Source organism: Halichoerus grypus, chromosome 6 (assembly GCF_964656455.1).
Source record: "Halichoerus grypus chromosome 6, mHalGry1.hap1.1, whole genome shotgun sequence".
NCBI classification, from domain to species: Eukaryota; Metazoa; Chordata; class Mammalia; order Carnivora; family Phocidae; genus Halichoerus; species Halichoerus grypus.
The window spans coordinates 95,759,292-95,784,730 of NC_135717.1; the positions used below are offsets into that span (position 1 = coordinate 95,759,292).

The window sequence follows — 25,439 nt, forward strand, 5'->3', positions numbered from 1 at the left end:
GGGTGTTGTGCTGTGTGTATTTTAGTAAAACTAAGGAAAATAAAAGTTGATAAAATATCTCAGACACAGAAATGGAAACTTCCAAGAAAGAACATTTTAATAACCACCAACCTTATTATTTAATGGTTAAGTATTTCACCTAAATTAAAAGGATTTGAATTTAATCAAAATGTCTCCCAATGTGCAAAATTTGATTTTGCTTTGCTAAAGAAGTGTTTAAATAAATTGAAAATTTACTTTCTAAAATGACTGTAATTTTAAAAATAATTAAAAGATAAATAGCAACACACTCTCTCTGATTGCCACAGCTTTTTACTTTTTATTAAAAGCACTTTACGTAATTATTAATTTTATATGCAGACCTTAGAAAAAGACATGAATTGGTATTGTGTCTGTGGCTTAATCACATCAACATATTTTAAGATAATAGGTAATATATAATTATTTCAAAACAAAGAATCATATATTGAGGAGTCCATTTTAATATTGAAATAACACACATTTAAAAACTACATATTTCAAAACATATTGAAATAGTTTATTTTTTAAAAAATTATAACCTCTTCCTCCTCCCCCATTTTTTTTTTTTTTTTTTTGCTTGCAAATTCTACCAGATGTCTATATATCAGACTTCAATTTGCAGTAACAAATACATGTGAGTTGAAGATAAAGAATACGATGGGATTGGGGTAAGAAAGGGGTCAGCTTTAAAGTCACACTTCCACAGTTAGTTCATGGTCTGTAAGTACTAATTAAGGAATCTAGGTTAAAAGATAGTAAGGTTAAGAAAAAGAGTAATTAGAAATTCTCAGTGATCATCCTGAAACATTATGTCTTAGGAGTTTAAAAGACATGATGATACACAGTATGCTAGTAGTCTCTTAGATAACCATATGTACAGTAAAACAGTGGTTCCCAACTTCTGACATGTCTGCTTCCCCTCCCCCCAGTCTTCCTATCTCTAGCTTATGGACAGATCCCATCACTGTTTAACTCATAAACAATATACATATTCTTGCATTTTTATTTTATGAAGTCCCAAAACCAATTTGCTAAGAAAGAACAGTTTGAATTTCAGCCAAAGTTGAGAACTTTGTGAATCATGGAGAGGAAAACCATTGACACAATGGGCCATTTTGTTTGGCAAGTTAATTTTTTAACAGCCTATAAGTGTTGGGAACCACTGCTTTTGGAAATATGTAGGCACATTTTAATAAAAACTTCACTATAAGAATGAATAAAATGACCAGGAGTAAGAGACTGAGTATTAAGTAAAGTCTGAGGAAGAAAGTTATTCTTATTAAACGCAGATTAAAATAGAAATAATACCTTCTGGTTGCTTCAAAAGAAGGTTCAGATTCATTTACACTGCAAGTATGGCAAACAATGTTCATTAATTATGAAATATAAATATAGAATGAATGTGTGCATATATCAGGTTGGAAATAAAATAAACATTGAACATATTCAAGAGCTGTTTCCCAAATGGTTTTTGATATTAATTTCAAAGACAAACCAGACAGATAATAGTTTTCTTTTACGTCTCCATCAGCTAGGAAATAATTACTTAGTAAGCTTCCAAAAGATAGACAGTACTGTTCTATTACATACAAAATCTGGGTTCATACAGTGACCTGAGTTCTACCCCAACTCTGTTCCAACAAGCTGTATAAATTTAGGTAATCTTCCTAGAATAGTTTCCTAGTCTGTATAAGGATTTGGTATCTCCAAGGCCTCCCTACCTTTAAAATTCAAATTTAATCTACTTAAATTCTTAATTAGCTACCCTGTGGCATGAAAAGAAGAACATTTTGGGGGCTCTAAACTTAAAAGGTTTAGACACAGCCTGGCCCTTAAGGAACTGGTGAGAAAGACAGACATGTACAATAGGTCAAACTGCAACATTTGGGTAAAATTAATTATTGTTTGATATGATTCATGTACAAAAAGGTGTTTGTCTAAAAACATTTAGTTATGTCTATGTTATGGGGAAAAAAACACCTGAAGACCTATTCATTTTATTGTTCTGAATTTTAATAATGTAATTGAATTCCATCCTTCTGAAAGACCTGAATTCAAAAACTACACACAAAATTAAAGTCCAATGGAACCCCCAAAATAGATCTGATTTGGCTTTGGAAAACACCATATGCTTTTGTGGAGAAAATATACCTAAGTACGTTGCCTGGTGATGTTTAGCTTTGAGCTACTAACGATAAGATTTTCACGCATGCACATTGCTAATAACATCTTGGTATGGTTAATGGAAGCAGGAAAAAACTATCTCAGACTAAAAATTCCCTCTCAAAAATGATTATTCCCTAACTTAAGTTGCTCACACACACAAAAATGAAATATACAATTTCCCTTAAGTGATAGTTCCATATAATATGCTTTAGATATAAAGAAATTTGATTTTCTAATGGTAAAAAGCCAGTGAATGACCTCAATGGTTTTAGTTAATTTGAGGAAGACAGAAAACAGATGAAAAAAAGCAGGTGTATGGCAGAAATTAATGGATTCATTTGCCCACTGGCCATTCAGCCAGAAGTGCCAATTAGACTCATGAAAATGCTCACCAGATGTTTGAAAATGTCAGCCCAGATTGGACATATGAATTTGGAAGGCATCAGATTTTTTCAATTACTATTCATTAAATTCCAACTATATTTATTCAATATCAATTTTAAAGTATATATTGATCATCTCCCTAGGAAAAGAACATCCAGTCCACGTTTGGCAAGCCAGGGTATACAGCAGAGTTGCTGCCAGAGGGGCAAGCAAGAGTGAGCTAGCTGAAGTAAAGGTGAAGAGTATTTCAGACCCACTAAAACACATACTGATGGTCTTGAGTTATCCTGGCCTTACAAGGAACTGATGTAAATTCGGCATGGCTAAAATGTGGGTGTAAATGGCAAGTGAAGAAAAAAAGTATGAGTGAACTTAAAAAGCATGCACAGCCAGAAAGCAAAGGGGCTCATAAAACATTTTTACAGTTATTGAACTTGTCTTCAGAACAACAGAAAAACACTGAAAAGGTTTAAACAAGAGAGAGTGAGATAGGGTTCAGTTTAGATATATCACTCTAATTGCAGAATGTACCAAACGAATTGGAGGAGCAAGATTAGACTGACAGAGAGACCACTGGAAGTGGTCAGTAATCAAGATATGAAGGCAGTGCTTTGAATTAGAATAATGGTGAATGAATGAAGAGAAGTAGATACCTTCAAAGATACCAAGATGGGAGGGGATACAGGAGAGGAAGAAGTTGTGGACAGGGAACACAGATGAGGAAGTGCATATGTTGGGGGAAGATAGCAAATTCAACATCAGACACATTCCGTTTGAGGTACCCCAGGGATTCCCGAATGACCATGGCCAGGAAGCAGAATTTGAAGCTTAGGAGAGAGAGCTGGTAAACAAATGAAGACTTTGTAGTGATGTTTCCCTCCTAATATATGCCTTAGGTATCAAGGGCTTTGGATTCCATCTTTAATTAGTGAAAAGTCAATAAATGACTTCCAACAATTGTAGTTTGTTTCATAATAGAACACAGGTACAGGACCAGATAGAGGAAACTAAATTCATAGGAAGCTATCTGATTGCCTGGTGAGTATATACAGAGGCAGAAATGAAGGGGACAAAGTCAGAACCTGAAAAACAGCACTATTTAATAAATGGCTAAGGAAGAGAAACTGGAGAAAGGACCAAAAGGAGCAGGCAAATGCTTTGAGGTAAACTCAACTGTGAGTGGAATTTAAGCAAGGAGACCTGTTAAAGGAAAAGGTATGGGCAACAATGTCAAGTGGCCAGGAGATCAAGTAACATAATGATCAAAAAGTACCCGATGAATTTAAAAACTAGGATGCCAGTGATGGACTCAATAGTTTCAGTGGAGTGGCAGAGGTAGAAACCAGAGTGCAGTGGGCTAAGGCAAGAGGAGTATAAGAGGAACGGACAAAAGGAAGGGGCTAGAGTAGTAGCTGAAGGGGGCTGTAGGTTGAGATTAGAAAGATAGACAGAGACAGGATAGAGATAGAGATAGAGACAGAGATGGGAGAGTGCTGTTTTTCCACAAATAAAAATAGAAAAGAGCCCGGGGCTGACTAGATGTGAAGCAGATAAAGAGAAAAAGACAACATGCTTTGGATATAGGGTATCTCAGTCTACTAAGGAGACCATCCACATTAGTTACTTAAACAAAATACAGAGGGACCAGGAGAGAAGGTACATTTCAATCTACCTGGAAGAATAAGAGAAGGTTTTGTCGAAGAGATAATATGTGAGTTAACACTAGAAAAAAGGTGAGGCTAACAATCTAAGGAAGGGCATTACAGAGGAAATGTGTGCATCTGGGAAATGCCTGCAATTCAGAGTTACTAGAGCACAATAGTAAGGGTACGGGGATGGCAGGATAAGAGCTTAAGAAGTTAGACAGGGACCAGATCATGAAAGGTCTGGTATAGTATGCAAAGGTTTTTGGAATATTTCTTGTATGCTTTGGCCAGTCAATAAAAAAAAAAATTATAAGCAAGAGGTAATTAGATTTTCACGTCAGAAAGGTACATCTCCTAATAGTATGAAGAAAGGTGAAGGAGTTATTACAGTGAATAGTTCACAAATGCAATTCTCCTGAACTGGGCAAATTAAAATAGGCATAGGAATGTTAAGGACAGATAGAAGGAAAGTGACTGGTTGGAATGTGGGGGCAATGGAGAGAGAGAAGAATCTAGGTTGAACCTTTGAGCTCTGACTTGGGCATCCACCAACTGATTTCAGTGGGTGGGGACACACCCCTGCCAAGATACAGGGGAAGTAGGTATTGGAGATATAAGGGATATGAACTCAGTTTGGATGTGTTCAATATGTAGCTCATATAAGACTTTTTGGAGGAGTTATTAGGTCTTCAGAAGAAAGATTTTGGCCAGGAATGTACATTGGTATGCTGTTAATACTTAGAGAAGAACTGAAATCAAAGATATACATTAAGGGCCATGTAAAGGAAGAGGATACTACAGCAGACCACAGAAAGACTGAAGGAGAATTAGAATATTCTTCCCCACCTTCTATCTCCACTTATATTGCAGCTCCTTACTTTTAATTTTGCTTTATCCTTAAAATATAAGTTCAAGTATCATTCATTATGCATTCCCCTAAAAAAGCCTGTTGACCCCACAGACTCAAGTCAGTTAGGTTACTTATTATTTGTTCTTATAAAATCCTGTACTTCTTCTTCCTGGCATTTATAAAAATTTAACCAAATAATTACTTATGGAATTATTTTCTTACTTCCTGTGGCCTTCCCTGCTAAGCAGTAAGCTTCATGAGAACAGGGCCTGACTTGTTTTGCTCAGTTATTTTCCCCTAGCAACTAACACAGTGATCTGCATGTCAAAGATATACTAGTATTAGAGTAAGAAAGATAAAATAGATATGGTTCCTTTTGTAGGTAGACATCTTCCATGAACAAATTAAAAAAAAAAAATCTTACTCTTTCGTTTTCCATAGTCCTTCATAGTCCTTAACTTCTAAAGACCACCTCTACAACCTTCTACACAGCAGTAATATGTTTAATCGAATTCAACTGTGGAGGACTATTTTTCTCTTCCAAAATCAATAGAATTATCTCTGACTTCCAACATCGGATCTTATTTGATTACATGAAAATCACCAGGACCACATCCAGACCCATCCTCTATCATTCACTGTGGCAGTGAACCGCACTGAAAGCCACAAAAGAAAACAAAGGGGTCATATGGAAAATCCTCTTTTGGAAAATGGCATAAGATTTCCCTTCTGCATGCAGGATTTGAATGTATTTTCTTTCAAGAGTAAAAATTAAACTTGAGAGCTAGCAACTTTCAAGTATCATGGATGATACTTATGGAATGGGAAAGAGTGACTTTTGCAAGCTAAAATTTAGAACGGGAGCTAGATGTGGACACAAACATGCTGTATTATATCTAATCCAGGAAAGCTGACTCAATGTGTTATTATTCCTTCTTACCAGGCAAAGTCACATGAAAAGGAATAACTTCTCAATTCACCTGTCTTAGAATAATTGAACCACTGTTACAAAGCTGATTATATCAGGACACTAGAAGATAGAACATCAGCACATATGGGGCCTGACAGGAGGATTGTTAATAGCTTGGGCAATAGGGAAAGGAAAAGAAAGGGAAACCAAAAACAAATGATGTCTGTGTCTCACATGATTACCACACTTATTACACATTCCAGACTCCCTCACTGGAACCGCCCATTAGGTAGAGCAGTTTAGTTCTAGCTCCTAAGATGTCGGTAGGAATTACTATTTATTAAGACAACTAGGGAAAACAAATTCATTCAGGCAGAACATTTGCTTTTCTTTCTTTTCTTTCTTTCTTTCTTTCTTTCTTTCAGATTTATTTATTTTTAGAGAGGAGGGGGAGGGGCAGAGGGAGACAGAATCTGCACTGAATGCCGAGCCCTTCTCAAGGTTCAAACCCGCAACCCTGAGACCATGACCTGAGCCGAAACCAAGAGTCAGACGCTCAACCGACTGTGCCACCCAGGCACCCCAGAACATTTGCTTTTCAACAAATATTGAGCACACCAAGATGCAGGAGTAAAAACCCTGACATTCTGACAATTTTGGAAAATTTTTTAGTCCCTTCCTTGTCTCTCTCACCTTTCTCTTCTGGGGCTACAACATGGCAGACTAGGTCAAAGGTAGCAATTTCCAAAGAAACATCTATAGAGGTCTTTGTGTACCTGGTTCTATCCATGTAGGTGTGTCCTAGATGAGCAGCAGTACCTTCTCTCCCGCCTAAAGTAAATATTTATCACCACAATAGGGCAAAGTATTTTATTGGACTTTGCTCATGCCAGTCTATGAGAACACATGTAAAAATAAAATTCATGCGGGGCGCCTGGGTGGCTCAGTCGTTAAGCGTCTGCCTTCGGCTCAGGTCATGATCCCAGGGTCCTGGGATCGAGCCCCGCATCGGGCTCCCTGCTCCGCGGGAAGCCTGCTTCTCCCTCTCCCACTCCCCCTGCTGTGTTCCTTCTCTCGCTGTGTCTCTCTCTGTCAAATAAATAAATAAAATCTTTTAAAAAAATAAATAAATAATAAAAAAATAAAAAAATAAAAAAAATAAAATAAAATAAAATTCATGCAACCAGAGATACATGCAATGGTGAAATAATGACAGCAAGGCACTTGATGCCTTATGCTAACATTTAGTTTATTGGGGTTTTTTTTTTTTTTGAGCTTTCAACAATATCAAACATATAGTACTTCTTAACATTTGCACATCATCAACCTATCATTTCTTTTTTTTTTATTTTTTATTAAAATATAATGTATTATTTGTTTCAGGGGTACATGTCTGTGATTCATCAGTCTTACACAATTCACAGTGCTCACCATAGTACATACCCTCCCCAATGTCCATCACCCAGCCACCCCATCCCTCCCACCCCCCTCTACTCCAGCAATCCTCAGTTTGTTTCCTGAGATTAAAAGTCTCTTATGGTTTGGGAGGGAAAAATGAAACAAGACGAAACCAGAGAGGGAGACAAACCACAATACTGATCATTTCTAAGTTAGCTTCACTCTAATAACATTTCTATGCCTTTCCTTATTGGACTAGGCACAACAACCTCTTATGGAATGAAGAGTAATTACAAATAACTCTTTAAAAGAAGGTCAGTATCTTCTGAATATTCCTGATCTGAAAATATGTTTTATCAGAGATTAAGGATACCATGGAAGAAAATTAAGTAATTCTTGTAGTTAAAGGAAAATAGAATTTGTGTTAGTTTATCGAATCTCTTAGAGACTTAGTTTTTAAGAGTTGTGTCTCTAAGCCAACACAAACAGTATTTGAAGAAAATCTCAGTCCTTCTGCCATTAAGAGATGGAATTACTGTCTGCGAAGGCAAGTGTTCATAAAAAGATGATTTTTAAATTATGAGGATTTTATAAATACTTAGAATTATCTTAAATCCCTTCTTACACCTTCATCCTATTGGCTTTATCTCTAAGATATAATCTTTTTTATTAGCTTTTATTATTAGGATCCATAAGAAAGATTTCTTAACCTCGGTTGAGTAACTGTATGTTTTTATCTCTAGTTTCCTTTTTGCCTATATTTCATGAAGCTCAGAGTGGAATCTGTGCTCCATGTTTTATAAATACGCAGGACTCTAGTGCATGCATTTCTACCCATTCACGTCTCAGATTACTTAAATCTTATTTTTTTGATATCTTTATCTTTATTTTTCAAGCTTTATTATACTATGTTATTTTACTTATTTTTAAAAAATATTTTATTTATTTATTTATTTGAGAGAGAGAGAGCAAGTGGGGAGGGGGAGGGGGCAAGGAGACTCCCCACTGAGCACGGAGCCTGATGCAGAGCTCATCCCAGGACCCCGAGATCATGACCTGAGCCGGAATCAAGAGTTGGATGCCCAACCGACTGAGCCACCCAGGTGTCCCTAGATTATGTAAAATACTTTCCTAAGTAGCATATCATTTATTTATCCATTAACAAAATGATAAAGATATTAATGATAATATTGGAAGTTGATCTGGCCTAAGTGGAATCTTAAATTTAACACTAGAGAAGACTAGATTAGAAGAACATCCTAGAGGACTGAAAATAAAATCTCAAGCTTCTTCTGTCACGGTTTCCCATTCTTTCTTTCTGTTTTAATGACAGTGAAACAAAGGTAAAAATAAAACCTAGGGCGCCTGGGTGGCTCAGTTGTTTAAGCGACTGCCTTCGGCTCAGGTCATGATCCTGGAGTCCCGGGATCGAGTCCCGCATCGGGCTCCCTGCTCGGCGGGGAGTCTGCTTCTCCCTCTGACTCTCCCCCTCTCATGCTCTCTATCACTATCTCTCTCAATAAATAAATAAATAAATAAATCTTAAAAAAAAATAAAAAATAAAACCTGAATAACTTGATTATGGTTGTACATGTCACACAATATAATTTAATCAAGTAAAACCTACTTCTCAAAACCTATAAGATGGAAGGAGATAGTGACAGAGCAGACTGCCTGGTGCCTGACCTTAATGATCACCAGGAACTTGTCATGAAACAAACTGTAGGTAGCAATTATTTACCAAGCTCTCTTCTGGATATTCACTAAATAGTTTCATGTCTACTGTCTTTTCGGTTGGCCCACCAGGAATAAAATGTACACTCAACATTTCTCAGTCTCCTTCTTTTGTCCATGATACCAAATATAGGATGTTTCCAATTCAAATTTCACATCCACGCATTTTCTTCTCTTCACTGGAGTTTAACATAGAATCAATCCTAAAAATGCCTTTAAATAGTCTTTACTCACTCTTGAGACATATCTGTGTGTAAACAGTGGAGTCAGCAGCAATAGAGTTCACAATGGTGGGGTGCAAAATATTAGCAAACATCTACAGATCTAGAGCAAAGTTTCCCAACCTCGGCACAACTGAAGTTTGGGGCCAGATGATTCCTTGTTTTGTGTGGCCGGGGGAGGGGGAGGGGAGTCCTGTGCACTGTAAAATGTTTATCAGCAACCCTAGCCTCTACCAACAAGATCAGAAGCGGCCTATTTCCCCAGCGTGACAACCAAAAATATCTCCCCCAGGAGCAAAATCACACCTGGTTGAGAACCACTGGTCTACAATCCAATTTCTTAGATAAGCTGTAGCCAATTGCTTCATAAACTGCTTATGGGGAATCTACTAGGTAGGTCAAACTAAATAAATAGGATTAACACTTTATTACACAATTATATAATATTATGGTTCTGAGTCACTTTATTACTGCAATGTGCTTTGAAGGCCGCAAGTCAACTGTTCAAATATTCAGAAGAAACCCCATGCTAGATATTTCCTTTTTCAAGCCTTTACAGTGACACACCATATCACTCTGACCTACCCATATGTCTCTTACTAGATATTTCTAGTGTCTACTTTAAATTGGGTGTGAAAAGAAATGGCTGATTTCTCAGTCCCTTATGAAGATTTTGGAAAATATTATTTGGTATTTCTTCACTGAACACTGAACCATTACAGTTCTGTTTGCATTTAAGCTTTCTGAATAATGTCAGTTTTCCATAACTTCTTTTAACACAGGATGAATTTTCAAATTATTTCTTTGAATGTTACCCATTTAACTTTTAACTTTACAATCCCAATCATACTAGTTTATGCTATTTTAAACCTCTGTAAGAAACTGTTTTGTAATTTTTAATTTATGACATTTAAGGTTTCTACTAAAAAGCTGTACCTATTTCTGAGGGGATCCTCAGATTCCTAACCTAGGAATCTATTGCTCTAATTTCTTCCCTTGGAAGATCATCAGATGTATGACAGAGCAATAGAAACCAATTAAAAATAGACATACTTGCTCCAGTGAACTTTGCCTTCCAGTGCCTGCATCTCACCAAGAATAGCAAGAAGAAGAGAAGACTTCCCACATCCTACTTGGCCCACAATCATGGTCAACTGACCTAGAGAAATCAAACAAAGGATAAGAACAGGAGGACATAGAATCCTCTTCGTAAAATAAATCCAAAATACATTTAGAAAGGCTGATGTTTCAAAATCAATGGCTCACATTTGGTCTCCAGCAATAAGGTATACATTTGGTATATGTAACTCCTTTCTCTGATACACAAGTTTTTTTGAAAAAGGAGAGAAAAATTAAAAGATATAGGTCTTGCTTTACTGTTTCCAACTATGAGAATGGCTGACATTAATGAAGAGAGCAATGAAATAATTGCCTAAATAATCTCGATTAGTTTTAATTTTATTATTCAATTCACTCAGGAGAGGGCAGTTTTGACTCAGATTGATAATTGGGCTGAAAGGGATTTAGGCTGGCATTAAGACATCTTCTCCAATTTGATACTTTGATATGCATGTAAAATAGAAAAATCCCAACCTATTTGCCATCAGGCCAGGTCAAAAATGTATTTTTATTCAATTACCTAGACATTTTAAATAAAAATTAGTGGGCATTTGAGCCTTAAATATCTTGAAAACTTTAGTTGTCTTCAGGGATAGAAAATAATTCTCTTAAATAGTCTTTCTTTAAATCCTTTCTCAAACAAAACAAAAAATCAACTACCCCATTATTTAAATGGACAAATCAGCAAACGAGCTGATAACAGCTTATTTGGGCAGTAAATAACTTGTCCAAATGTCTACACACTCTGTAGTGAAAAGCAAGTCTCAGCATTTCCAGTCATTTCCACAATGATACAGTGGCTCATGAGCTACATGGTGCAAATAAACAACTATAAATAATGTTTATAATGTTTAAAAAGTCTTTTTTTGTTGTTAAGATCAATTATCTTAGAAATCCAGGGTTGTGATAATTAACAATTAAAAAATGAGTAACAAATGACTTACCTGTTGGAATTCGAATATCTATATTGGATAATGTAGCTAAACCACTGCCCCATGAAAAGTAACCATTTGTGACCTAGAAAAGAAGAACATATAAATTAAATTATAAAATTATATATATATTTTGGTGTTATAGAATAATTCCAATTAAAATACATTTTCTATTTAGAGCACTGGAAGACTTTCAGTATAAGGTAGAACACACAGTGGTGAAATTCTAATCTAGAGTTGTAGCTATTGAGAGGTATAAATGAAGAACAAAAAAGAATGGAAGTGAAAGGAGGGTCTTTGAATTGTGATATTATGAAAAAGCTAAAAATTACAATTTTCTCTGAAAATTTGGGATTACTAGATCATTTACATGTGAGCATTCTTAAAAAGCAATCATCCCAAATATTTTTTAATGTAACCCCAACACTGATTACTTTTTCAGTGCTAGGCAATTTGCAGCATCCTGGTGATGCAATGTATAGAGTGGAAATAATGACAAATTATTCCAACAAAATGATTCTGTTACCAGGAGGAAGGTTTTGTAATAAAGGAATTTCCTGAACTGTGCGGATTAATCTCTATTCAATGAAGTTAAAACAAAGAGTAAAAGGAAGAGTGGAATAAAACACAGAAATGAGGTAACATATACTGGTGGGATAAACCTCAACAACCAGCAAAGATCACAAGACCTATAGTCATCCAAAGCAATCTATTTAACAGGCATGAGGTGGACTTGATAGTTTTAATAGTTACAAAAATGGGAAACAAAAGAGGTACAATAGAACCAAAGGACGGAAGTTGCTTGAAAAGACAAGGCTGCAATTTTCCACATAGGTTTTCTCTAACTTGTAAAATGTAGCTCATTTAGTAATATCCGTCACATAGATGTACATGAAATTAGCCCCGGGAGGAGGGTGGCATGGAAGGGCTGCATTACTGATTGCTTTACATATATTTGCTGAGCACCCACTCTTTGTAAGGTGCTTTGATTGTATTGATGTGGGCTACAAAAAAGGTATAATACCTCCTGCCTACTTGCTTGGAGCTTGTAGCCAGTTGAGTAAATAGACCATGGACAGGAGCAAGTACAGTACAAGACAGTATGGGCTAAGTAACAAATAGAGGGGATAGGCAAATAAGGGTAACAAAAAGAAAACCATTCACAGTTGAGAAAGAAAACCATTTATGTCTGAGATGGGGTTTAAAATTTTTTTTGGAAGAAGAAGTCTTTTAGCTAGTTTTGGAAAATATATTGAATTACAATGAAGGCATTTGGGGGTAAAGACCTACAATACAAATAGGCGCAGGATCAGAAAACTATGAAACATGTTGTGGGAAATAATGACTAGAGCTGGCTGGGTTAGAGGTTTAAGATACTGTGGCTGACTGATAAATGACGCTCCAAAAATTTAAACAGCCTGAGGATCCCTGTTTCTCTGAGGCTCAAGGAGCTGCAAATATAACTGGGTTTGGAAGTGGGCCAGCGTGGAACTGAGAAAGGCCCTCCCCGATAATCTTGTGTTTTCAACGAACTGAGAGTGAAGCTTATTGGCAGAGAGAAAAGGTCAAATGGGACATGGAAGGAGGTGAGAAGACAGTGCTGAAAGCTGAAGAGCCACGGGAGGCTGAGGAAACTAATGCTGACGGGAGGCACGTAAAGGATCACCAGGAACTACTGAGGGGCATCGGAGCGGGGAGATCCTAAATGTGTGGCTCTGCCAACCGGTCCATTGTGTCATTTCCTCTATAGTGCTCGGTAGCCTCTTCTAGGAGTGTCGAAAGCACGAAGTTGGATTGGTTACAGAAAGTGCTAAAGGACTGAGGGAAAAAGAAGTGGCTCAGGTTGCTGGAGGTCTCGATAAGGTTAAAAAGCAATGTCAGCAATGGTGAGGCCTGAGAGAGCTGGAAGTAGGGTTCTGGGGTCAGTGACTGCCTGACACAATAGAGTTTAAGATTTTGGAGGAGAGCAGTTCCCAGTGGTGGCCAGGTATGACCACAGGCAAGGTAGTAGAAATGGAGTGAGAGCAAAGTAAGAGATTTCTGGGCTGGGATACTAAAGAGCTGTGCACTTGGAAGTTTAAACCACATCCATGCATGGCACCAAGTAAGCTAGGGAGATGGACAGGGAAACAGGCCCACAAAGGTAGAAAATGCCAAAACTTCACAAAGGTGTGACAGTTGAAAAGATGGTCTGAAAGCAGCAGGGAAGGAGCTAGAAGAATGCAGTGTCACTACACAGAAGTAAAAGAGGGGACAACCTCCGTTCAAGAAGGATGATGGAAGAGGGTCCAAGTTAATCTCTCCTGCGGCAATCTGCACTTCCACTCCCTCCTGCCTTTTACAAAATAGTCTCATGTCTCCACCAGGGTTAAAATCCTAGGTTTCCCTAAATAGTTGTTTGACCTTGGAAAATCAGGCAACATATACATCTTTGCAAAGGTCCATAAAAGGGTAAGTACAAAAATGAACATCACAGCATGGTTTGTGATAGAAGGAAGATGGAGGCAAAGCCAGTGTCCATTCCTAGCGGATAAGGAAAATACAGTGATGTATACTATAGAACAGAGTAGTGTTGTAAGAAGGAGCAAGCCATCATGAAAACATTTCAGGAGACTGAAAGCACATAGATGCTTTTTACATATTTTACAAGGATATGAGTATGTTTAGGCACATATATTGAGCACATTAGAGCTTGTGGCAGGGGAGTGGTACAGAACAGGAGTGGGGATCATGGATAAGGGGAAAGAATGTATTAAAAGTAAAGGAAGGGGGTGCCTGGGTGGCTCAGTCGGTTAAGCATCTGCCTTCGGCTCTGATCATGATTCCAGGGTCCTGGGATCGAGCCCTGCATCAGGCTCCCTGCTCCACAGGGAGCCTGCTTCTCCCTCTTCCTCTGCCTGCTGCTCCCCCTGCTTGTACTCTCTCTCTCACTGTCAAATAAATAAATAAAATCTTTAAGAAAAAAAGTAAAGGAAGGAACTAGACAGATGCAAGTTACCTATTGCATGACCCATTTATATAAAATATCCAGAACAGATAAATCTGTAAAGACAGAAAGCAGATTGGTGGTTGCCAGCGGCAAGAAATAGGGGTAAATGGGGGGTGACTGCTTAATGGGTATGGGATTTCCATTTGGGGTGATAAAAATATTTTGCAATGGGAGAGAGGTGGTGGTTGCACAATATCGTGAATGTACTAAATGCCACTGAATTGTTCGCTTTAAAACAGTTAATTTTATGCTATGTGAATTTTACTTCAATTAAATAGTTTTTTAAGAATTTAAAGGCAGGACATTACACAGACCATCGTCCATTTCCTCCTACTGAAAATAAGCAAAAATAAGGAAAAATGCTGAATAAACTGTAGTTTGTAAAGAAGTTCATTAAAACAAGGAGTAAGGAAATACCAAGTCCAAGTATAAAGAAAAGGACAAGCTGTAAGCCCTGAAGCACACTAAGCCTCTTTCCCAAAAAGGGGACAAGAATAGCTAAGATATTTCAGAAGAAAAACAATAACATATAAGAACTTGTCCTAAAATATGTCAATGTTTATTAGAAAGTTATAATGATCATAACAGTGGAATCTGGGTGAGAGAAACCAATGAAAAAAAATAATAGAGGCCAGCAATCAGTCTAGACATATAAAGATCCTTGAAGTGTGTATGAGACTACACTGAATGTCAGTGGGGACAGTGACCAATATGAGGAACTGGAACAACCGGATGTCATATAAAAAATTAAATCAGAGCTTACAGACTCACTACTAAATGTAGTAAAATTACTGCCACTAAATTTACTACTGCTAAATTTCAACCAAAATTGTTTGTTACTGATTTCCCTTCTACATCACATCCCTACTTCATACCAAACACAAAGATGGATCTGAAGTTGATTCAAGAATTAAAAGTGAAAGGTGTAGCTTCAAAGATTTTAGAAGCTAATATAAATCATCTTCATGACCTCTGGCAGGGAAAGTTTTCTTAAATGAGACAAAAAGCCCCAAAGCATCAGCCATAAGGAAAAGTTATATAAACCAGACTACACTAAAATTAACAACTTCTGATACGATAAAGCCAAGCTCTAAATGGAAGAAGAGTTCTGTAACATATAACTGCCAAAACAGCTAAAGTATAAAGTATAAAGAAGTAGTACCCAGAATTTTTTAAAGGTGGAGGGAACAAATAAGCTGGCAAGTCACAAAAGAGGAAATCAAAATCCACCTGGCCAATGTATACGTGAAAAGATGCTCAACCTCAGTAGAAATCAGAAAAGTAAATAAAAGTAAATAAAAAGCACAAGATACAATGGCACCTTCTCATAATACACACTTTGGCAAAATATTGGAAGCACTGGTGAAGACGCGGGGCAACCAGAACTCTCAGCCCCCATTGGTGAAAGTGTAAATTGGCAAAACCACTTGGGGAAACAATTTTCCATTATCTGGGAAAGTTGAGGATGCACAGACCCCGTGACTTGGCAATTGTTCACAATAGCCCCAAATGGAAAAATAGCCAAAAGCCCATCAAAAGTAGAACAGACAAATAAATTTTGGCACATTCATACATTGAAATGTTACACAGTAATGAGAATGAATGAAGTACGTCTTCACATGACGATCCGGATTAACTAGACATACATAATAAGCAAAAGAAACAAAACACATGCACACACAAGCACACGTTTAAACTTAAAACAACTAAAATATGTTTTTAGGGAGGCATGCATAGCAGGGGTAGCCAAGGAAATGATGATGATAAAAGTCAGGGTGGCAATTGTTTCTTGGAGAGATGGGAGAGGGAACAGCAAATGTGTGCATTGGGAGGACCTTCAGAGGGAACCGGTGATGTTCTTTACTTGCTGGTTGCATAGGGGTTCACTTTTTCATTTAATGGTACATATATATTTTATGTACTTTTCTGGAGGCATGTTCTATTTCACAATAAAAAAAAGATTTCAAAAAGACAAATGAGTTATTACCAACTTGAGAATTTCCACCATGAATAAAAACTTAAAGGCTTGATGGTGGGCCTGAAACTGCAGTGCCCATTGCTAAGCAGTTTTTCGAGTTTTTTGTTTTTTGCTTTTTTTTGCGTGGTTTTTTTTGGTGCATGAAAGGTCACTTTAGAAAAACAAATGATAGCCTCTTTTTTTTACATTCAAAATAAAAACAAATTTAGTAAGTCACATGGAAAAGATGTATTTTTAGACTCTCACTATATTGAATAGAAAATGTCAATTAAAAAAAAACTGATCCTGTTTCTGTAGTCATGCATATATTACTTGTTATGTGGGCATAATTGGAAGTAAGAAGCACAGAAGGCCCTTCCTACTCTCTCATTCCAGACTTTGTCATAGCCTAGTACTTCATACCCTATCTACACATTATAATTGTTAGGGAACTACTAGAACTATTGTTTTCAATGATGCCTGAGTCATATTCATAAACACACACACACACACACACACACTTAAAGCTTTCTGGGAGGTTCTAATGTACAGCCAAGATTAAGAATCACTAAAGCTCCTGGGGCGCCTGGGTGGCTCAGTCAGTTAAGCGTCTGCCATCTACTCAGGTCAGATCCCAGGGTTTAAGGATCGGATCGAGTCCTACGTCAAGCTCCTTGCTCCACAGGGAGCCTGCTTCTCCCTCTCCCCCTGCTTGCGGCTCCCCCTGCTTATGCTCTCTTTCTCTCTCTGACAAATAAATAAATAAAATCTTTACAAAATTTTTTTTAAAAATCACTAAAGCTCTTTAAAATTCACGTGACATATTTTATCCTCAAAACAAGAATGCTAAAATGGCATCCCCACCACAAGATGGGCAAACCACAGCTCAGAGAGGCAAAGTAATTTGCCCAAAAGTCACACATCAAATCGATGGCAGAGTTTGAACTAACATTCACTCATTCCATCCAGCCACACATTTGCTCCAACTGCTAAGTGCCTACTGTGGGACAAGTATTGTGTCAGGCGATACAGAGAGAGAGAAGATCTAAATGTAGCCCTCGGCTCTATGATACTCCGCGCGGAGGCTCCCTCACTCTCTGACTGGCCTGGGCAGCACAGGGAGTTGGTTAGCCCAGCAGTTGACACAGTTTTCTAAAAGGGCTAATTTCCAGGCCTCTGGCTGCACTGATGTCCAAAAGCCCTTGACTGCTGGGGCATCTGTTCCTGCACACCACTGACCCCTCTTTGGACCCACGATCAGTCCTTGTCTTGTTATCCCCTGGTGGCCTGTTCCACCTAAGAACACTTGCTGGGAAAGTACAAAAGGCTGTTTGAAATGAAATTGGATCAAAGGCACTACTGGGAACCAGGCGGGTGGGGGGGGGCCCACGGGGTGGGGGGCCGGGGGGGCGGGAGGGAATGCATGCAACACTGGCCTAAGCCTCTCCTGGTTGAAGACAACTACTATCTAATTTATTTCCTTAAAACCTGGATTTATAATATTGGTGTTCTCTATAAATCAATTTACTAGGTAGAGGAATGTAAGAGTATGAAAGGAAGTACGTTGGAGACTAGCTTCTAACGCAGATTCCGAAGAAAGGTTCATGTTCCCATTACTAAAACAGAACTGCTGGAGCAAGAAATGTGGTCAGGAGGCAAAGCAGAGCTGGCGATGAAACTCATCAGAACACTTCTGAAAATGTTATGAGGATCGGTGATCACAGTAAAGAGACTTAAAAGACCCGATTTAGGACACTTTTACAGAACGTCACCATAAAAGAGTAACATAAATGTTTCTAGCCATGCAAGAATCTGGGAAATAAAACAACCTTTATTGCAATATCCTCGGTCTCTACAGGACGTAGACGCTGGGTGGATTGCTCACAGCTGTCCAGGTGATATCTTCCAGGCTGCTTCCTGTTTATAGTTTTCGGCTGCTGCATTCCAAATGGAAAAAAACACAAGTTGAAGCTTTATGAAAAAAAAAAAGACGTTTTACTGAACATTAACTCATATTGTTACTTCTCCACTTGAAATTCCAAGAAAAAGAAAGAAGCAAAGTGAATGTGATATTTTAATTCTTTCGATGGCTTCTCCAAAAAAAAAAAAAAGCAAATAATAACAAAAAGCCTTAAGTTATCATTTTTCAACCTAATTCACGAGCCTTTTAAGAAAAATGAAAATACAAAGATGTGGTACTTGCAACAGATGGAATTGAAAGTGCAGAGCCCCAAACTAGGTTTTGGATATGCCTCCTATAGCTCTCCCGATAAATATACCCAGGCAGTAAAAAACAGCACGTATGTCAAAAGACAAGCAGACTAACTCAGATTAAACTAGAATCTACTTGGGAAGCCATTGAGCTTGTAAATGTTCCAACAGTACATTTTGATCACCCTTTGAATCATGAGGATTGTGAATCTCACACATTCACCGAACTCAGATTGGGTTACACATCACCCAAGGATCCACTGTGGAGTGAGAAAAAGCATAAGGATATCAGATTTTCTTTGGTCCAAATATGTATATATATTATTACATAAGTATATAAACATATAATGCTGATGTAAGTATAATAGAATGATCTAGTCTTTCTCAAATGTTATAGCATTGTTCCTGGTCAAAGGACTAAAGCATCCATTATAAAGAGGATGTTAGCTGAAGTTTGACAGTTTTCTCATACTTAAAAGGAACTTAAGTTAGGTCATAGAAATAGAAATTTGTTATTCTCTAAATTTGACTTCAATGTCATGCAGTAGAGACAGATGACTAAAGAGAAGGTAGAAAATTCAGCTCTGTAAACCTCTAATATAGAAAAATTCATAATCTCGAAATTTGTGCAAGGAATCTAGTGAACAAGTGTTTCAACAAAAATAATTATCTGTCTTACTTAAACACCTTATAGATTTTATGAAGGCTAAGTAATAATATACTTTAAAATTGTTAAATTACCTATAAAAGCAAAGTATTCTAGAACTGTGAAACTTTTTTTTTTCTTTTGGCCTGGAATTGCAGGCTTAGCTTTTTGAAAAATCCACTGAATTCTACTATGGGAATTAGAAATGTACTCAAATAATCAGTAATTTAATCCAAACAAGATATTGCTTTTCCAAATTCAATTGTTATATCAACAGAACATCAAATTATCAAATAGTACATTGCTAGGCTACGTGCAAATAAATACACAGATTAAAAAGGTACTGAGTAGAACTAGCAGTGGTTCTGTTGCATAGAAAATATTGAATGCATTTTAACTTAAAAAAAAAAATAGAGAGAGTGTTCCTGAAATTTTAGTTCTGTTTTTCTTTTCACAATGTCACAGATGACCCTGGAAGTATGTTGCATGAGATGTAGAAAGTCGGTATCCCTCAAGCTAAGTGTATCTTCCTCACAAGACGGGTCTATGTCTTTACATAAATCCTCTGTCTTCTAGAGTCTTTAATTCTATAGTACTATTGCCCCAGAGGTCTAGAAGGAATGACGTCATGTTCTTCACAAAATTAAGAAGAGGGTGGGAGAAGGAGATGTGTTGACAGAGATTTGAGTCGGAGTTCCACAGATGTAATTTGAAGAGACTTTGGCTCTAGAATGTCACTAATTCTCCATGGAGATTCTACAGCCAAAACCACTTAACTCTAAGCTTTTACAGAATACATAGCATCTTAAGCTCTCAAGAAGAAGTTTCCATTAGTGTTATTTTCAAACACACAGCTTTTTTCATTCCATTTTAAAAAGTTTGTCGTTTGTGGTTTGGCCCATCAGCAGTGATGAATGACCCTGAAAGACATCAGAAGTCCAGTCTGGTTTCAATAACCCTGAAGATATTGAATACATTCGAAGAGGATTCTTTTTTCCTTCCAAAAACCTTTTCTCAGTTCAATTTTTCTTCTACCCCTCATCTCATACAAAAGGTTCTTCAGATTTCCCTAACTCCACAAACTTGACCTCCTACATCCTCATTCTTGAGGTCATCCACTCTGCTCATCCCCACATCTCTGAAAGATGACCTCATAAATTCTTTGGTAATCTCTTATAATCCAAAGGATGACAACACTGGTTCTAATCAAGTACTTGACCTTCCTGCTGCCTCAAAGTATAGACACTCTATAATGTATTCTTGTCTTTGTGTCCATGTCCACACAATAGCAAACTAGCACTTTGAGGCATGGTTACTCCAGTGTATACATGCATGGGTGGTATCTCCTTCTCAGCCAAAATCGCACTGGCTCAATAAAACAACAAAAAGTAAAGTAAAACTCCAGAAAAGCAGAAGAAAACAGCAAATCTAAATATAGCTGAGTGCTCATCTCAGCTATTTTTAGCAGTTTTAGACATGATATAGAGAAAAATTTAATATAGATTGACTTCCTGGTAAAAAGACTTTCCAAGCCTCAATTAATTCCAGTCAGAAGATTGCATGTGTAATTTTGTTTGGTTATGAAAATAGTAAATATATTCATATTTTTGTCTGATATTAACACAAATAACTAATATTAATTATAACATGACCCACTTTAGAACAGTATCTTTCTATTTTATTGTTATGAAACGTACATATTAATTTTAAAGACTTCTTTCAGAATTTTTCAGACACACCTTTCAAAAAAGTGATGTGATCCAGTCTCATTAATTTAAATATCTAATGGCTAATGACTCTTAAACTTACATCTCCAATGCTGACTTCTCTTCTTAGACGTCAATGAATATCTCAAAATTGTCATGTGCAAATATACCTCTTGATTCTACCTCAACACCAGTCCACTCACATCTTAGTCTCCCTATCCAGTCTATCAGCAAGTCTTTATCAACTCAACCAAAAAAAAAGTACACTGAATTAGATCACTTTCTCATAATGTCCACTGCAACTGTCACAAAAACTAATTCTAACCATCGTCATTTCTTGCCTATGTTATTGTAATAATCTTCTTACTGATCTATCTGTTCTACTCTTGTTCCCACTGATTACTCAGCCCAGTAGTCAAAGTGATCTTTTAAAATATAACCAAAATTGGGGAGCCTGGGTGGCTCAGTCGTTAAACATCCAACTCTTGATCTCAGCTCAGGTCTTGATCTCAGGGTCCCAAGTTCAAGCTTCACGGATAGATAGATAGATAATCAAAATTCTATTTGCCCTACTTTAAAACCCTCCTATGGTTTCCTATTGCATGTCAATACAATCCAGACCCTCAATCCTTGTTCTTACCTTGTCTTATCTCTCCATTCTTCACCAGGCTTCAACCAAAGTGTTTCTCTGTTCCTTGAGCACACCAAATTCATTCCCACCTCAGGGTCTTTGCATCTCCTGGTTCTCTGCTTGAAATGCTTTCTTCCCCCAATCTTTGCTGAACAGGTATGTACTCTTCATTCAGGTCTCAGCCCAAATGCCAGCTCTTCAGAGGGGGACTTTCTGGGAAATGATCACCCAGCTTCCAGTATCCCAGTCACTCTCTCGTACCCCTATTTTATTTTCTTCCCAAAGGAAATTATCTCACTTTTTTAAACTTGTTTATCATCTGACTCCTGCATTAAAACAGCTAACTGTGACAAAGAGGAGCTTGTTTGCCTTGTTCATAGCTATATCCCTGAAGTACAGGGTAGCCAATAAGTCTAGAAACACAGGCAAATATATGGTCCATGTCATATTACATGTAATACATGACAAAATAATATTGAACATGTTTCCAGGATGTATGTAGATATTGAGTAAATATTTGGGTAATGGATGAATAAACTGGAACAGGAGTTATAAGACTCAGGTTTTAATTCTGGCTCTGCTGCTTACTAAGTTTATGACTTTATTTAAGCCACAAAATACACAGACTCAATATATTCAGTTGGAAGATAAAAATAAGGTGATATAATGTTATATTAAGTGAATCAAAAGATATAATGCATCAAAAGCACTTTTTAAACTAAAAAGTATAATACAGCTAAGAGGTATTAAAAGAATATGGTGTGGGAGTTGTTAAGCTTATTTAGCATTATTTTCGTATAAAGTTTGGGGCAGACAACCTTTTAACTTTTTTTTCAATTGAACATGTGCTGTCCCTCTTGGAATAATTCTTTGATGATTTCTAATGACAAACCTTATACAACTGTTTATGAATTTTAGACTATTGAAGTTTTTGTAGAAGCAGGTGGCAATTTTTTATATAGGTTAAAAGTGGAGCTTACAATTTCTTCTAATTGCACTCATTTACAATCATCAAATCTTGGGACTGTTACCTATTCACAGCTTCAATAATAAGAAAAAACACTTACCACTCCAGTGTGTTTCTTACAGGACTCAAAAGGAAGAGAACCTTCACCAGTTCGCCAGCTATCCTCACCAATCTCATCACTCAAGAGAAACTCATTCAGCTTTTGAACACTGCAAAAACCAACCAAACAAAAAAGGAGTTAAAAATAAAACCACCAACAATGAAGTTCTACCAAAATAAACAAGCATTTCCCTCACTCATTATCATGTTGAGCAAGCCACCTCTGAGAGTCATTTCTCAAGACCAACTGGGAATTCAGCTCCGAGGAACAAGCATCCTAACTAAATTGCCCAAGAATGATGGACTCCCAGGACCTGGGACTTTCAGTGCTAAAACTAGAATCGTCTCAGGAAAACCAGGAACAATTTGTCACCCCTTGAATGCAGCCAGATTTTTTTGCACTTTTTTTTTTTCCAATTATGTCTCTTGTCAAAGACAGTAGAGTTTTTTTCCAATTATGTCTCTTGTCAAATTCAAAGGAATTTGAAACAGAGTGGTTAAAAATAATAATGCCAATGAGGGAAGTACCCATTATTCTAATTTTACAAATGAGGGGAAATAAGTTATAGAGAAGCTACATAGCCTGCTTAAAAGCATTTAGCATATAACACACAGCTCTGGGGCCCATGACCATTCTGCTCTCTTGCTTAAGCACTATACACTACACATATTTTCTGAACCTGGCAAGAAGACGGGCCTCTACAGAGTTGCTGTTCGGTGTTGACAAAGGACCAACAGCATCAGCATCACCTGGAGCTTACCAGAGACTCTCAGGCCCCACCCAAAACCTACTAAGTCAAAATACTCTTTTCACAAGATCCAGAAATGCTTCATAAACACATTACCGTTTGAGAAGCCTGGCTCTAGAAGAGTGGTTTGCAAACATCCTTTATTATGGTCTCCTTGGGCAGGGCACAAGACTCCTTGGCCCACCTACCCCTCCTATTCTAACTTTTTCAAACCAATTATAGAATCAAGAGCAAAAAGAGAAAACCAAGGAAACAACAACATGATTTGAAAACATCCTCCTATAAATAGAATAATATGCTAAAGGAAGTTGCAAAAGAAATGCTCCTTTTAGCATCCTAGGATGCTGAAGGTGAACAAACTAGATTGGCTCATGCAGCATCAACCACAGGGGATATATTGCCTGTGGTAGGAAACTGGAAAATAAAGATTTGAAACAAAAAATTTCTTTATATTTTTTTTTTTCATTTGAACTTGTAGTCCAGTTAAGTGCCTCCAAAAAGGTCTGCAAAGCTTTTTGTGTGTGTGCATATGTGTTTGACAGACTAATAAAATGAAGAAAAGTAGTAACTCAGTCTCTTGCCTATTATCTTTAAGCCTGGTGGCCTCGCATGCCATAGAAACTGCTTCTTTTTATTGGAAACAGAAAGGTGAATAAATTCCGGCACTCTATTAGCTTCCAAACTGCATTTACAGAGAACTAAAAAAGATAATTGTTTAAGAAGAATTTTGGTTGAATAATACTTCATATATATATACTACATTTTATTTATTTATTTATTCATCCACTGATGGACATTTGGGTTGTTTCCACTTTTTGGCTACTGTGAATAATGCTGCTATGAGCCTGGGTGTACAAATATCTATCCAAGTTCCTGCCGCTTTGAATTTTTGGGGAGGGATATATCCAGAAGTGGAACAGCTGCATCAAATACTAATTCTACGTTGAATTTTTTGAGAAACCACCATACTGTTTTCAACAGCACCTGCACCAGGGTTCTGCAATTCTTGATACAATATAATAGAGTTATAACATGGATGAACCTTGAAGACATTATGCTAAGTAAATAAACCAGGCACAACCCCCCCCCCACCCCAGCAAATAGCATATGAGTCTACCTACATGAGGTATCTAGAAGAGTCAAATTCATAGAGACTGAAAGTCAGTGGTGGTTTCCAGGGGCTGGTAGGACAGGCAATTGTTATTGTTTAATGAATATAGATTCTAATTTGAGGAGATGAAGAGGTTCCAGAATGGGTTGTGGTGATGGTTGCATGGTTGCACAGCAATGTGCATGTACTTAATGTGACTGAACTATACACATAAAATGGCTTAAATGGCAAATTTTATGTTATGTATGTTTTACTGCTATTTAAAAAAGAATTTTAGACTCCTCAAAAAAAAAGAAAGAAAGAAAGAAAGAAAAGCTTCAGTTTGTGTACTTTCTTTGAGTCTTTGTCAGCAAATACTGACCATATAGACTGGAAAGCCAACATTAGAAATGCCTTATGAAATGGCCATTTATTTATCTTAAATGACAGGTATTCATTCTTTACTTTTTTAAATTTTATTTTATTATGTTATGTTAATCACCATACATTACATCATTAGTTTTTGATGTAGTGTTCCATGATTCATTGTTTGCGTATAACACCCAGTGCTCCAAATTGAGGTATAATTGACATATATTAGTTTCAGGTGTACAACATAATGATTCAGTATTTGTATATATTGCAATCTGATCAGCACAATAAGTCTAGCTAACATTGTTACCATACAGAGTTAGAATTGTTTTTCTTGGAATAGGAATGTCTAAGATCTACCTCAAAAGTAGTAGTGAAAGATCTTCTTTACCTTTATAGATTTTAGTTGTCATTCTGTTCTTATATTTTGAAGAGTGGATTTTAAGGAACACAGCTTTGTCATTCTAAGGAATACCTTTTAAACAATCTCATACTATGTCTTTGCACACAAAGGGAAGTCCAGTGGTCAGGCTCTTTTGCCTTTCTAACTCTATATCTAGCTGCTCCTGGCACATATTACTCAATGAATGTTTGCTGAATAAGTCAAAGAAGGAATAAACCAATGATTCAGACATTTAAAT

General features: G+C 37.0%; 1 protein-coding gene across 5 annotated transcripts in view; it reads right to left on the reverse strand.

Moving 5' to 3' along the window:
- Positions 1 to 25,439, reverse strand: part of ABCC9 (ATP binding cassette subfamily C member 9) — a 136,352-nt gene that overhangs the window by 66,281 nt on the left and 44,632 nt on the right. For 4 of the 5 annotated variants that reach the window (XM_036119208.2, XM_078075742.1, XM_036119209.2 and 1 more), the window contains 5 exons: positions 22,589 to 22,697; positions 18,157 to 18,264; positions 11,394 to 11,466; positions 10,384 to 10,489; positions 1,330 to 1,368 (listed from right to left, as the gene is read on the reverse strand). In XM_036119208.2, the coding sequence (XP_035975101.1) occupies positions 1,330 to 1,368; positions 10,384 to 10,489; positions 11,394 to 11,466; positions 18,157 to 18,264; positions 22,589 to 22,697 (435 nt within the window). The remainder of the gene's footprint in view (positions 1 to 1,329; positions 1,369 to 10,383; positions 10,490 to 11,393; positions 11,467 to 18,156; positions 18,265 to 22,588; positions 22,698 to 25,439) is intronic. The other variant, XM_078075743.1, reaches the window with a different exon arrangement.